This window comes from Kryptolebias marmoratus, linkage group LG10 (assembly GCF_001649575.2).
Source record: "Kryptolebias marmoratus isolate JLee-2015 linkage group LG10, ASM164957v2, whole genome shotgun sequence".
In the NCBI taxonomy this organism is placed as follows: Eukaryota; Metazoa; Chordata; class Actinopteri; order Cyprinodontiformes; family Rivulidae; genus Kryptolebias; species Kryptolebias marmoratus.
In genome coordinates, this window is record NC_051439.1 from 7,367,388 (window position 1) to 7,381,850 (window position 14,463).

The following is a 14,463-nucleotide window of genomic DNA, read 5'->3' on the forward strand; positions in this document are numbered from 1 at the left end:
GCGTGGAGCTGTATGATGGCCTCCTCGCTCAGATCGCTGTCGGAGTCTGTGCTCCAGCCTTCGATCTCCCGACGCACCAGAGAGTCGAAGAACGCCATCATGCGGGGATCCTCCGCGATAGACTGGCTGACGTAATCGTGGGACAGACCGCTGCCGCTGTTGAGCACCAGGTTGATGTACTCCTCGTGCGTGTAGAGGCTGCGGGACTTATCCTCCACGCGGCCCTCCAGATCCCCCTCGCTGCCAGGCTGCTGGTAGGGACTCCACAGCTGAGAGGGACGACAGAAAAGACCATGGAGGTAAGACAGGTACAGACATCTACAGCCTGAAAACTGCTCTTCTTGTGTCAGAACACCTGCATGTGTTCATTACATTAAAAAAAAAAAAAGGAGAAAGCCATTTCTCAATACTTGTACTTGTCTGTACTTGTATACTTTATTATGTGAACTGGAGTACAAGTACTGCACTAATTCAAGCTACACATCCAGGTAAGTTCGCCCCAAGCGCCTGGATGGGTCCATTTTTAATCAAGTATGAGTTGAGGGGAGACTTGTGCGAACGTGGGGCAGCTAGATATCCCAGAATGCATTTCATTAGACAGACAGCAACAGTGAAGCAGGAAGGTAAGTGCTTAAAGTTCCTGCTGTTACTATTAGTTTGTCACTAAATGAAGTTTAAATGTTTTTAGGCGAGAATAGTAGCTTAAAACATCAGTTTACGAAGAATTTGTTTATTTTTAAATCTGCTGCAGAGTCTGGGTGTTGAAAACCTCCACCGAGCCGAGCCGAGCCGAGCCGGGCCGGGCCGGGCCGGGCCGGGCCAGTCGATGTAAGCTGTCTCCTGGTCCGTCGCTCTGATTGTCCACCATCTGTTCTGTGTTTGGAGTGGTTACATGTGAGACGTAACGCACTGTTGGATAATTCTAAGGAAATAAAACTACATCTGGACAATCACCATTACTGTTTCATTAGAGCAGTTTAACTATTTTGTACCAGACAAGTTTCAACTTTTCATAACATTTTAAGCTGAATAAAGTTGCGTGTTTCCTCTTATTTCCATCTTTATTGTAACACAGTGATCCTCTCCTGCGTTCTTCAACTTCTCATCTATAAACTGTTTTTAACTAAAGTTACTGTAACTATTAACCATCTTTCCTTGAATACAACCTGGTTGACCGATCCTGATACAGAAATAATACAAAAATGTTTAAATGCATCACAGGATTTATTTGCTTTTATTTAAAAACAAAAATGAAATCACCATTAACGTCGCCACTGGACTAATTTCACACATCGCCTAAAAATGATTTTTCTATCATTAGAATTTAACATTACTAAATAAAATATTTATTTGTGGTTATTTTAATGTTAATGCACAGATATAAATAAGCAGATTCAGAGAACATGTTGACATGTTGATCGGCTTCTTTATTCTAACATATTTATGATTATATTTAGGATCAAGGCTGAAACTTGAATTTACCCTCAAGTATTGAGAATAAATTCCAATTTTAATGAACTGCAGTGTTAATAATTGTACAGTAATTGTGCCTCTCTGCAGTTCTGCTCTTTGTGAAGTAACGTTCAGAGCCTGAAGCTGAAGTTAGTAATTATTAGCCTCCTTTGTGAGCCTGCAGTAGACTGTATGTCACACGGCAGCACGCCTACGGGCCCTAAACACTCAGATTTGATCACAGAGCTTTGCAGATTCAACTCGTAGCTTTGTATCTCTACACCACTGTGTCAAACGGCTGTGCAGGCGCCTCTTTTTGACCAACTGGGTCGATCTACGGTCTCACCAATAATATCCACCGAGCGTCAAGTCGTGTGAACGGACACGCGTGTGCTCTTTCGCGCACAGATCAGGCCTCTCAGCTGTGACGCCGATTCGGACGCTGCAGGCGTTAAGCCAATCAAATGATGGGGTGGCTTCTAAAATGGCTTCATGAAGTCCACCTTTCACATTTAGAGGCACTGAGGAGTTGTTTTAAGCAACTAAAGAGTGACAATTCTTGTTTTTTTTTTGTCTTGGTTCTTTATGCAGCAGCTGACAGGAAGTTAGAGGCTTTGCATTCAGAGGTCAAAACTCCTGAGAGAGAAAGGTAAAATGGTTAAAATGAAAGCGAAAAATGGCGTTCTTACAAAAATCTATTGCCTGACAGACAGTATATTCATCCATCTGCTCCAGCTGCAGTGTCTCCTTGTGTACTTGTACTTGTGTACTTTGTATTGGGCCGCAGTAAAGACATATGTGAGTGCTTCTTCAGAAAGTTAGTTTTATGCCAGAGGCTTGTTTAAGAAATCCTGTTCTGACTTGGGGAATGACGCCTACAACCACTTGATGATCCTGATGCTGCAGCAGACAGAAAGATCTCCCGTCGTTAACCCTAAACTGAAGCAGGCTTAAAAAACGACAGCTCTTCGTGATGTTCGCCGACTGACCTTGATAACCTTCTCCACGCCCGAGGAGCAGATCATGTAGGTGTGGGGGTTGAAGCGAACCTGGTTCACGATGGAGCGGTGACCCTTCAGAACCATGAATGCCCCGTTCACCACGTGCCCAGGGCCTCCTGTGAAGGACAGCTCTGTTAACGCCATGATGCAAGAGACTCAAAAACAGGCAAACTCAGTTAGCACTTGTGGACCTCTGACTGCAGAAAAAAAAAAGAAAGAAACAGACACATCAGGATTAATCCTTATAATACATCACGTTTTTATCTGTGTTAGTACCACCCGGGAGGAGTACGTCAACAAATGTATTTTCCTCACAATGTTCAAAGCACATCACATTTAATTCTTTAAGCACAAGTGTTGATCTTTTAAAGCTTTTGCCACGTTTTTAGAATGTATAATGGATGTTTATTGCAGTTTTTTCTGCAACCTTTGCTTTTTTAGTCTTGATGACAGTTCAATAAAGTGATAAAACCTGTTCTGGTCTTTGATTATTTGGTGTATTACGAAGGACTTTTTGCTCTATTTGAGGCAATGTCTCATCACAGACTTGTCTGTCTCATTACATCTGTAACAATAATGACAGAACCTGGAGAGGTGGAGGGATGCTCTTAAAAGACGAGGGATTAAAGTCAGCTGTAGGAAGACAGAGTTCATGTGCGTGAATGAGAGGGAGGCAGGTGGAACAGTGAGGCTACAAGGAGGTCAGAGGTCACAAAGGAGCAGGACTTCAAGAACTTTGGGTCGACTGTCCAGGAAAACGGGGAGTGTGGTAAAGAGGTGAAGAAGAGAGTCCAGGTAGGATGGAGTGGATGGAGAAAAGTTTCAGGAGGGATTTGTGACAAAAAGGTGGCAGCAAAGGTCAAAGGGCAGGTTTACAGACAGTGGTGAGAGCAGCTGTGGTGTTTGGTTTGGAGACAAAAAGACAGGAAACAGAACAGGAAGTGGCAGAGCTGAAGATGTCCAGGTTCTCCTTGGGAGGGACGAGGATGGACAGGATTAGGAATGAGGTCATCAGAGGTCCAGCACAGGTTGAAGGACTGGGAGATAAAGTTAGAGAGGCCAGACTGAGATGGTTTGGACATGAGCAGAGGAGGGACAGGGGGTATATTGGTAGAAGGATGTTAGAGACAAAGAGGAGACATCTGGATGCAGTTAGAGAGAACATGGAGGGAGTTGGAGAGAGGACAGAGGACAGAGAGGACAGAGTTAGATGGTGGAGGATGACTTGCTGTGGAGACCCCTGAAAAGAGAACAGCCGAAAGAAAAAGAAGAAGATTGTTCCATCTGTAATGCTTGGGGTCGTAGGTTAGGTTAGAGGTGGGTCTGTGACGTTGTTGCCTGGGTTCTTTACTGAACCGAAGAAGCCTTTTGGATGAGAGGTGAAATGTCTTCAAGAATCAACAGAACTTCAGCTGCCTTTCACTGAACCACTTAGGATTCAACTTTACTAGCTGTACAAGTACAAAACCTTGGGTTTTTGCAGCCGAATGGTCACTGAGATAGATAGTTAAAACTGGATAAAGCTTCCTGTCCTGTCACTACACTGCAGTAGGATCACACTGACTGATGCAACACATTAATCATTTATTCTGAAATAAAAACAAATGTATTCTGTTCATTGTTAGTTCTTTGAGGAAAACTGGAATTGGCCTAAATCAGTATTCTTCAAGGAATGCTACTTCTTTTCCCCTCAAACTCTAAACATTACACACTGACATTCTGGTGATCTAATCATTCTGCTTTATCGGGTAAAAACAGGAACCTGGTGCGGTGAAATAAAAGCGCCATCAGGGCAGACGGATTCAGCCTCTCACCTGCTTCTGGGTCGTTGGGGATTTTCCACATGTAGAGATTAAAGTCATCTGATCCGGACAAGATGTACTGAAGAGGAGAACATATGGATGCTTAGATTTAGGATCACCAAGAAGAGAGTGAAAACTTCAAGCATCTGTACATCAGGTTTCACACCCAGCACAAACCCAACAGAAGCCCTCAGTGTGTTAGTGAGCTGGTATTAGGATTTCTGAACACACAGCTCCACCTAAACCAGGCTGAGGGGAGCGCTGACAGGGTCAGGGTTCAGACTACTTCCTGTTCTTTTCAGACACACGGGTTCTAAAGTGACGAGAACAGGAAGAATGGCAAAAAGCAAAAGTTCTGCCAGAAAGAACAACTTAGCAGATTTAAGACACTGCTGTCTTATCAGTACTTGTACTCTTTTTACTAAACTAAAGCCCGTTTTCTATAAGATACCTGCCTGAATGCTGAGTTACATTGTTGTTTACTTGTTTATAATTTGTTTATAATAGCTTTAGTGTTCTTTTTGGCTAAATTTAGCCTCTGTTTTGCTACTTTTAGCTGTTTTGTTCATTTCAGTTTTAACGTTTTCTGCTTTGTTAACTAGCGTTTTGCTAATTTAGCATTAGCATCAGCAGCGCTAACTTTAGCTACTGTTCTGCTCATTCTGGGTTTAGCATCTGCTTTGCTAACTTTAGTATAGTTTAACTAATATGAGCTACTGTCCTGCTCCTTCTGGCTACTGTTCTCCTGCTTTTAGCGTGTTTTGCTCATTAGCCCCGGCTGTATTTGTTTTCAATTTAACCAACTTTTAGCTTCTTCAGCACATTTCAGCAAAGTCATTAATCACTCGTTTGTCTTGTTTACACTTGTTGAACTTTAGTTGATAGTTTACCCAACAGTAACTCAACCTTTTAGCCACTCAAGTTAACTTTAATTTCCTTCTGGAAACATCCTGCCGACCTTTGAGCACTTCTCTTCTCAATTAGCGGCTGCTTTTTTCTTACACAAACACAATAAAAAAAGGTTTTTGTGGTTTTATTACAAGAGTACGGCCAAAGGTACATAATACACACATCAAGACTGTCAGAGTACTCAAACACCAAAGCATAAAGTCACTCACACAACTATCCTGAATACATGTGCCTAGAGTTTGAGCACAGACAGGGTTTTCACAAATGGGTTACTTGTGACCTTGACCTTGAAATCAATAGGGATCATCCTTGACTCATGAGATGTCCAGCTGTGCGGTTTGACATTCCTTACTGTTGCAAGGTTAGAGCTCAGATAAAAATAAAACCTGTCCACAGACAGGCATGTCATACCATAATATGACAGGCGTTTCAACAGGGTTTTGTGGTTTTATTACCAGTTAACAAGAAATGAGAAGAAACCTTCTGCAGGGACTGTTACTCAGACGAGTGGAGCTGCACATGAACGCCTGCGTGCTCCATGACTGACACGTGAAGCAGGAATGTTGCACGGCACCGTGAAAATCCTCTACTGTCTGATACGTAGTTCCATTTCCCAGCTGGAACACCGAAGAAACATTCCTTTTATCTTGTTAAACCTTTTGTTTTTGTCCACCTCGACATTTTTAGTCCAACTAATGTCTTCCTCTGAGTCTGTGGAAAGTTTGACCCAAAACTGAGCGGGACTCGTAAACTCCGTTTCAGCAGGAGGGAGGGAAATGAGGAAAACTATCGCCACATGAGTAGTTCAGGAACCTTATTACTGCCTGTAGCTGAAGGCGAAATGGGATGTTTTTGCCTGTATGTGCGAGTTTGTTTGAACCATTAGCAAACTTCAGTAACATTTGGAGTCGACCCTATTCAAGATGGCTGACACAAAACTAAAATGGCTAAATTTAATTTCACTGAATTTATAACTCCCAGTAGCTGAGCATTACCTGATGGAGACTGTTAGCAAAATACCCCATGAACCACAGGACAGATTTTAATGAAACTCTCAAAAATTTACCATTATTTTGTACAATTAAAACTCATTAACCCAGATCACAGCTAATCAAACTAAGCTAACAAAAAAATGGCTGTAGCTCAGTAAATTTTACAGATACTGAGCACAGTTCGGTGTGGTAGTAGCTTAGACTCATCCTCAACACATACTAATAGATCTCGCATTATGATCCCGTCCCGTGACAGGCGTGTCCCATTACGCTCATGAGATTGTGCACCAAGTTGTTTTCCAGGGTTTGACTCAAACAGCTACAACTCCGTCATTTCTCAGCATGAGAGGCTGAAACTCTCTGAACCGCCCTCATTGCTCATGCTGGGGTTAGTAGTTTACGAAGCCTTCATGAACCGGACTGAAACCAACCAATAAGGTTAACATATCAAATCTGACTGCGGGTTGATGTCATGTCTGAGGAGTGGCAGCTCACAGGTCTTCTTCATGAACTCATTCCTCTGTCTTCATTCAGTACTTCCACTGAACCCACGTATCCCTAAACTCTTCCTAGAGTCACTGCAAAGTCATTATGAAATATTTTTTCACCACTTCTTTTGGTCCCTAAATCAGAAACTGAAACTGTACTTGTCCCCTGTGCATTTTTATCTGGATGTAAAGGGCAAAAATGGGCATGAAGCGTTGCTTTTTATTTTCGTAGTTGCAGTAGAGGTTTCAGACTCTGGTGAATTTTTTTGTTTTGTTTTTGGACCCACCTGATCCTTGTCCCCGGCAAAGCAGCAGCTTTTCATGGTGCAGGAGTTGAAGTAGCCCTGGTTGTCGAACTGGAAGCTGGGCAGGCGGGAGTGCAGCTCGTAGAGGACGGGCGGCAGGCGGCGCCGCAGAGCCAGCAGCTGAGTGCCCGTGCTGTTGAAGCGAACGCTCATGGCGCTCTGCAGGGACATGCTACCTCCGTACCGCAGCAGGGAGCTGAAAGCACAGGATAAGAAACTGAGCTTTAAACTGAGTGAACCAGAGGAGCAGGTCAATGAAAAACAATCCGACATGTTACTGTAGATAAGATCACCACTGTTTTTCCATCCGTTTATTCAATCTGTAGGTGAAGGGTGTAGGAATTCTATAACTATCCGGCTCGGTTTGAAGCTTCTGTGTTTTTTATCAGTACATATGAGTCAACTTCAATAAATATGTTATATGGTGAACTCATAGCTGTTAAAAACCAGTGTCTCACAGGGCTGGGACAGACACCATTCATGCGGGAGTCTCCAAAACGTCTCAAACATTTGCAGGGATCGTCAGTCCTGCAGGTCTTGCCTCTTGATAAGTTTTCTGTCAAAGAAGTCGCAGAGTTGTCCCGGGCGTCACAAACCTGTCTCTGATCAGTTTCCGTAACTCTAGAGCTGCATTTTGACACCTTCGTGAGAGCTCTCCTTATGACAAAAACCATCAGAGGCTATAGCTCCGAATGCTCAGCTCTGAAAACGCTGATGTTAAATAATAATAATAAATAAATAAAAATCTTATGAACCTCCTTTATTTTAAAAATGTACTCCTGTATATTGAACCATAAAGCTGGTATCTCGTTGGTAACTAAAAATTGCAAGAATACATTCTTCTAGCTGTGAGTATTTGTAACCAAGTAACCAGTGAGTCATGTTCTTAACGGCCTATTATCACGTGGACGGCCTGTAAAACGTGAACATTATTCTGCTGTGCCAACATCATGCACAATTTGGTTCGTTTTGTACAATTAAAAGATGAAGAAAGGCAGATTTGAGACAGTTTTTATAATGATTATTATTTATCATCAGTCTGGTGTTTAGACCTGGACGTGTTTTCTGTCCGAGGAGAGCTGGTGTCCAAGTACAGCTCCAGTGCTCTCCTAACGGTTTGGAGATGCCAACGGTTTTCAGACTCAGGCGGCAGGGCTGTGTGCCTCTCTGTAACTCACGTCAGGAAACTGAGAAGCACAGCGAAAGTTGTAAGACAATTGAGAGACTCCCTCATGAATGCCGTTGACTAACTAGCCGCTGACATCAATAAAGATGGATGAAGCACCTCGGTCTCCTCTTGTTCAAAATTGAAGTCAAAATTGTTTGTTTTTGGGAGCTGCCATGTTGTCCCACCTCCACCCCACTCGCTAACAGGCTGTCACACTGTAACGCAGTGGTCTCCAATCCTGGTCCTCGAGGGCCACCATCCTGCAGGTTTTACTTGTTTCTCTGCTCCAACACACCTGATTTGAATCAATGGGTGATTAACAGGCTTCTGCAGAACATGAAGAGGTGATTTAACCACTGAATCAGGTGTGTTGGAGCAGAGAAACAAGGAAAACATGTAGGATGGTGGCCGTGGAGGACCAGGATTGGAGACCCCTGCTGTAACGTGACACTGCTTTAAAAGCTTTAAATAACTAATTAAAACTAAACAGATTTAAAAACGTATATTTGAACATACAACACCAATGTAATGCCTACTTGAATCAACAAAAAAAGAAAAACTGCCTATAAGTTTACATAAGGAGACAGGGTTTAATAACTGTACAACAAACAGCCACTAGGGGGAGCTCCATGTCAGACTTCCAATGCTCTCTAGCTGTAGTACATCTAGATGGTCAGTCCAGTGAGATACCACCTCTACTGTGGGGGCAGCTGCCAAGGTTGGTACAAAACCAGCTGAAATGGGTACAGTCTGGCAAGACTGATTACCTGTGGCGGCCATCTTGAATTAGGTTGACTCCAAATATTGATCAGTTATAGATGTACGCCCAATTCTTACTTTTTGAGACTTTCATTAAAATCAGTTCAGAGGTTCATGAGATATTTTGCTAACAGACAGAGTTGACTCCAATAGTTACTGGCAAAGATTTAAAAGCAGCTCTTGTGCATTCAGTCAGCCCTCGCAGTATGTGTTGGGCATGACTCTCAGCAACTACCACTCCAAATTTTAGCTCAGCGTCTGTAAAATTGGCTGAGCTATCGCCATTTCTGTATTCGGTGAAGTCGCTGAATTACGGCAGCCATTTTGAATCCGACTTCAGTCGACAGGAGATAAATATCTCGCTGTAGAGCTGCAGAGCCACTAGAAGCACAGAAACTCTTCCTTTTATCAACCAGAACTTCTTTTCTGTTCCGTTTATTGCTGTAAACAGTCTGCAGTGAGATGTTTCTGCAGACAGTGGATTGATTTTTGGTTCGTTTGATGGGAACCGAACACCACCACCTGGTGGACACAGGCGGAACTACACACTGAATATGGCCAATAAAAGTACATGTGAGAGAAAAAATGGGTGATCGAAACACTTGAACACCATTTATTTGCATGGACTATGCATAAAATCTCACAATGTCATGGAGGGTCGCGCATAAATTAATTTTCAAGGTTTGACCAAAATGGCTGCATCTGTCAATGTTTAACAAAAGAAAATCCTAGTCTGAACCTCTGGCATGAAAGGCAGTGGGTGATAAGCATTCCTTCAAGGAATACGTTTGACAGAGATTTTTATTGTTGCTGATAGTTTTACTTGTCTAGCAGATCCTGCAGATAAAATAAATTCTACCCAAAAGGCATAAAGCTCCATGTCCTAAAAACAGCATGAAGAACTTAGAGAGCAGAGGGAAACGCCTCACCTGCGCGGCTTGCGGATGTCCCACAATCCAACGCCTTCTTTAGAATTGGCCGTGGCGAGCAACCTGGGCTCCACGGGGTTGAACATCACACTGTGGAAGGCCGACGGGTAGCTGGCCAGGCAGAATGGCTCTGTGTGGACAGAAGACAACTCGTGTAACTGAACGGACTGTGCATCCATTTCCCTCAGATCCCTTCCATAATGATGCTGTATTTGCACTATACAGCATGTATGTGTGGCTCCACCACCTGACGAGCCGAATATATTTAATCACTTATTTGTAACTTCTGTTCTTTCAAACTTGGCCCTAAAATGCACATTCGAAACACCAGCTAGTAGAAATGGAAGACAGATTGCTGCTAAACGCATTATAAGGCCAACCTGGACACAAAGAGGGCTTCTAAAAATAGAACTGAGCGTACGGTACGGCGTGCAGGATGATCCGCTGCATTTTTACTTTACCACTAGCCAGGTTTTATCAAGTTTGTTTTACAGTTTAGCCCCCAGAGTCCTTTAACATAAACTTTGTGACTGCAGATGAGCAGCTTTGTACATCAAACCTCCTCAATGTTGATTTTCAATTAACCTGTCCGTCATGATGGTTTCACCAGTGTGAGCTCCAGTCTTCAAACTTTTACAATAGGCTTGAAGACCATAAGAAATACCATTCTGTAATATTTAAATACATTATACTTCAGTGATATATACACACATATACAGATGTAGACTCATTTATTTTTACCCTTTTGTTGAAGAAAAAAAATCCCTGAAATAATCACTGAAATAACTTGAAACTGACAAAAGTGAGAAAACAAAGAGTACCACCAACAACACATAACAGGCCCATCGCTAGGCAAGGGGTCACCTGTGACCTTTGACCTTGAAATCAACAGGGATCATCCATGACCCATTAGATGTTCAGCTGTGCGGTTTGACATTTCTTCGTTTAAGGGGTAACAATTCAGAGCTCGGACAAGAAGTTGTCCACAGACGGAGACATCATCCGTCCCGTCCTCAGACAGGCAGAGAAAATGAAACGTGATCACTGCTTTTGAATTTTAGTTTAACAGAATTAACTGTCCTTGACAAAAAGGATGGCACCCCTAGAAAAGAGTGACACTAGTTTGTCCACGGGGACATGTTAAACTCAGCATCACAGGTGTCTCTAGTCTTTAACATCACGGTAAAGTCATAAAAAATGAACTTCAAATATAACCGCGACTTCGATTGTGGATCATCGCATTTCTACAACCAGAATCATGACACAACGCGCCGGTGCCCACCTCCATGCGGCTGCTCACGAGTGTCCCAGATAAGAACGCGCCCGTCGTCCGACGAGCTGGCGAACACGTTGTCGTTGACGGGGCTGACCGACAGGCTGTACACGGCATCGATGTGCAGAAACACGTTCAGAGTCTCCCGCCTGCAGGGGGGGGAAGCATCAGGCCCATTACTGTTTACATCAGTAGTGTGTCCGTGAGACAATAACGCCAGTGAGTAAAGTGTTTCAGTGACGAGGTCCTGCTGTTATACACACCTTTCCACGTCATGAAGAATCACCTGCTCATCGTTTCCTGTCAGGGAGCACACACAGAGCGGGTCAGTATACTGTATTATTACAGAGAAAGAAGGAAGCGATTATGTTTACGCCTGTGTTAACTTTTCGATTAACGTCTGGAGTCAACACCACAGCTACAGCTACATCCACACTGCAGGCAGATGCGACCAAATTCCAATTTTTTTTCCATGACAAATTGGATTGTTTCATGTGGATCATTCTCTGACAGGTTAAAAATTCTAAATGCACTAATTTCATCCCTTGCTGACTACATTTTTAAGAGCCCTCATTGTCAGAGGTCGTAAACACATCCTCCAAGTGACTGAATGCAACATGACGTGTGTGTGTGTGTGTGTGTGACTTACCACCGGAGAAGACCTTCGTGTTGGTGCTGTCAAAGGCCAGGCAGAAGATGTTGGACAGGTGCTCGCCCTTCAGCTTCACGGGCTTCGAATGGGAATGAATGGCTCTCTCCATGTGCCACAGAAGCACTCTCCGGTCATCTCCTCCTGCAGGGGACAAAAAAACAGAGATCTGTTAACACAGCATCCGATCTGCGCGTACGGTTATCCATCAGTTCCAACCTGAAACACAAATCAGGTCTGAAAGGTGCAGGTTGCAGTCACCTCTGTGGTCCAATTGTGTTATTACCTGCACGCTAAACAAACACAGCTAAAGTACTTTGAAGGCCACATTCCAATGCACGACTTGGACAGAAATATAACACTATTTAGCTTTTTATCAGAGCAAACCCTTTAATGATAAGCCCAAGTTACAATCCTCTAAAGGCTGACATGAGGATTTTCAGTCAGGGGCAGAAAACTAAACAAGAAATTGAGCCAAAATGGCAAACCACAAGATGTCACACTGGGCCAGATGATTGGTTTTAATCCTCTCTGGGGGTGAAATGCGTCGTGATTTTAGAAGGCCGTGACTGCTAACACGGAGAAACGTCGCCTCCGGGGACGCAGCTCGCCGTTTTCAGGGCTGACACATGAAGCTGGACTCGTGTCGCTGCGCAGCTAGCAAAACAAGCTAGGCTAGGTTAGCCTCGGCTAGCCCGGGGAGCGTTCCAGCTGACAGCTCCTAGCGTTAGCATGCTAAGGTTAAACCCCCCCACCACCACACACACACACACACACACACACCTCAGCCACCCCCCTCCTGCAACTCACCGGACACCAGCCACTCTCCGCCGTTGTTGGAGAACTCGATGGCGTTGACGCAGCCGAAGTGGCCCTCCATGTTCTTCTTGTAGAGGCTGGTGCAGCCCGCCAGCCTGCGCCTCTGGAATTCCTCCTTCATGAGCGGCTGCCCTGTCAGCTCCCTGCGGGACATGAAGCCCACTGAGGAGCGCATACCGCAGCCCTTCAACTCCTTCATTTTGTTTGTTTGTTGTTGTTGTTGTTTTTCTCCCGCCCCCTCCCTGCACGGTAAAGCAAACACTCCCGGCTGCTGCTCTCAAAGCGGCTCTCTTACACCTACTCGACGGTGGGGTTGGTGCGGAGCCTACATTATGCTGGGAGCACCGTCGCCTGCCTGCTGGTGTCGACGTCGTTCCGCACCTCCTCTGTCCGTCTTCTTCTTCTCTCCCCCGGCGGAGGCAGCTGTGTGCTCCGGGGGAGGACCTCGCTCCCCCCCTCCCCGGTGTCACCACTCAGGAATAATACAGAAACACAAATATTTCCCCGTTTTTGTTTGCTTTTTCCCCCCGTAAGACTTCTCTTGTGTGGAAGCCCAATTCTGCCACTTTGAATAAAAATAAAAATGTTTTAAGTCATAGTTATTACTACTTTTTGCTCTCTTTATAAGGCTGCAAGTAACGAAATGTACTCGCGTTACTGTAATCGCGTATCAATTTAGTGTATTTTGCACTTTTTAAGTAATTAATCCAATCTGTAATTTGACTTGAATATGTTTTAGGTACTTAGTTACATTTCAAACGTAAAATCAAAAAATACAGACAGTGGATCCATCCACTGTATTTTAACATATGTACCATTTATATATGCATGTGCATTATTTTTTTACTGAATAAATTCAAATTCTAAACTCAAGTTGGGAGCAGGAAAGCCCCAGACATCTCCTTCCACAGACACCTCTTCCCGGAGGATTCCCAGGTGTTCCCAGGCCAGCCGAGAGACGTAGTTCCTCTAGCTCAGTGGTGTCCAATCCTGGTCCTGGAGAGCCACCATCCTGCAGGTTTTAAATGTTTCCCAGTTCTTCAGCAGGTCTGTTAATCACTAAGTCACTCAAATCAGGTGTGTCAAATTAGAGAAACACCTAAAACCTGCAGGATGGTGGCCCTCCAGGATCAGGATTGGACACCCCTGGTCCTGGAGGGCCACCATCCTGCAGGTTTTACTTGTTTCTTTGCTCCAACACACCTAATTTTAGAATCAATGGGTGATTAACAGGCTTCTGCAGAATACAAAGAGGTGATTTAACCACTGAATCAGGCCAGTAGGACATGCCTGGAAAACCTCAATTTGGAGGCGTCCAGGGGGCATCCTTACTAGATGCCCGAACCACCTCAACTGGCTCCTCTCGATGAGGAGGAGCAGCGACTGTACTCCGAATCTCTCCTGGATAACCAAACTTCTCACCCTATCTCTAAGGGAGAGCCCAGCTACCTAGCAGGAGAAACGTCATCTAAGATCTGAAACTTTCAATCACTATCCAGAGAGAGTTCATGACCACAGGTGAGGGTAGGAACGTAGATTGAACGGTAAACAGAGTTTTTTCTTGCAGCTCAGCTCCTCTTCACCACAACGAACCAGTAGAGAGTACGCAAGACTTCGGAAGCTGCGCAGATCTGGTCAGATCATTCTTCCCTCACTCGTGAACAAAACCCTGAGTTTTCTAAACTCCTCCACTAGAGGCAGCACCTCACTCCCAACCCGGAGAGAGCAGTCCACACTTTTACGCCGCGGGACCTTGGCCTCAGATGTGAAGGTGCTGATCCTCAACCCAGCTGCTCCACACTTGAACGTAACATCTAAATTGCAACCAGGAGGGGGAAAAAAAGCTCACCATAAGTTACTGGATCTGTTCCTTACCGATCAGCCGTACATTATCTGGCTGGAAGTGGTGACGAGACG

The 14,463-nt window shown here is 44.3% G+C and overlaps 1 protein-coding gene across 1 annotated transcript in view; it reads right to left on the bottom strand.

Moving 5' to 3' along the window:
- The window catches only part of dcaf5 (ddb1 and cul4 associated factor 5), a 15,130-nt gene extending 2,153 nt beyond the window's left edge, over positions 1 to 12,977 (bottom strand). Inside the window, exons 1-9 of the mRNA XM_037977940.1 lie at positions 12,538 to 12,977; positions 11,728 to 11,871; positions 11,342 to 11,378; positions 11,088 to 11,227; positions 9,806 to 9,935; positions 6,932 to 7,145; positions 4,268 to 4,334; positions 2,442 to 2,569; positions 1 to 269 (exon numbers count right to left, since the gene is read on the bottom strand). Of these exons, the coding sequence (XP_037833868.1) occupies positions 1 to 269; positions 2,442 to 2,569; positions 4,268 to 4,334; positions 6,932 to 7,145; positions 9,806 to 9,935; positions 11,088 to 11,227; positions 11,342 to 11,378; positions 11,728 to 11,871; positions 12,538 to 12,745 (1,337 nt within the window). The 5' untranslated portion in view covers positions 12,746 to 12,977. The remainder of the gene's footprint in view (positions 270 to 2,441; positions 2,570 to 4,267; positions 4,335 to 6,931; positions 7,146 to 9,805; positions 9,936 to 11,087; positions 11,228 to 11,341; positions 11,379 to 11,727; positions 11,872 to 12,537) is intronic.
- Positions 12,978 to 14,463: the final 1,486 nt, after the last annotated feature.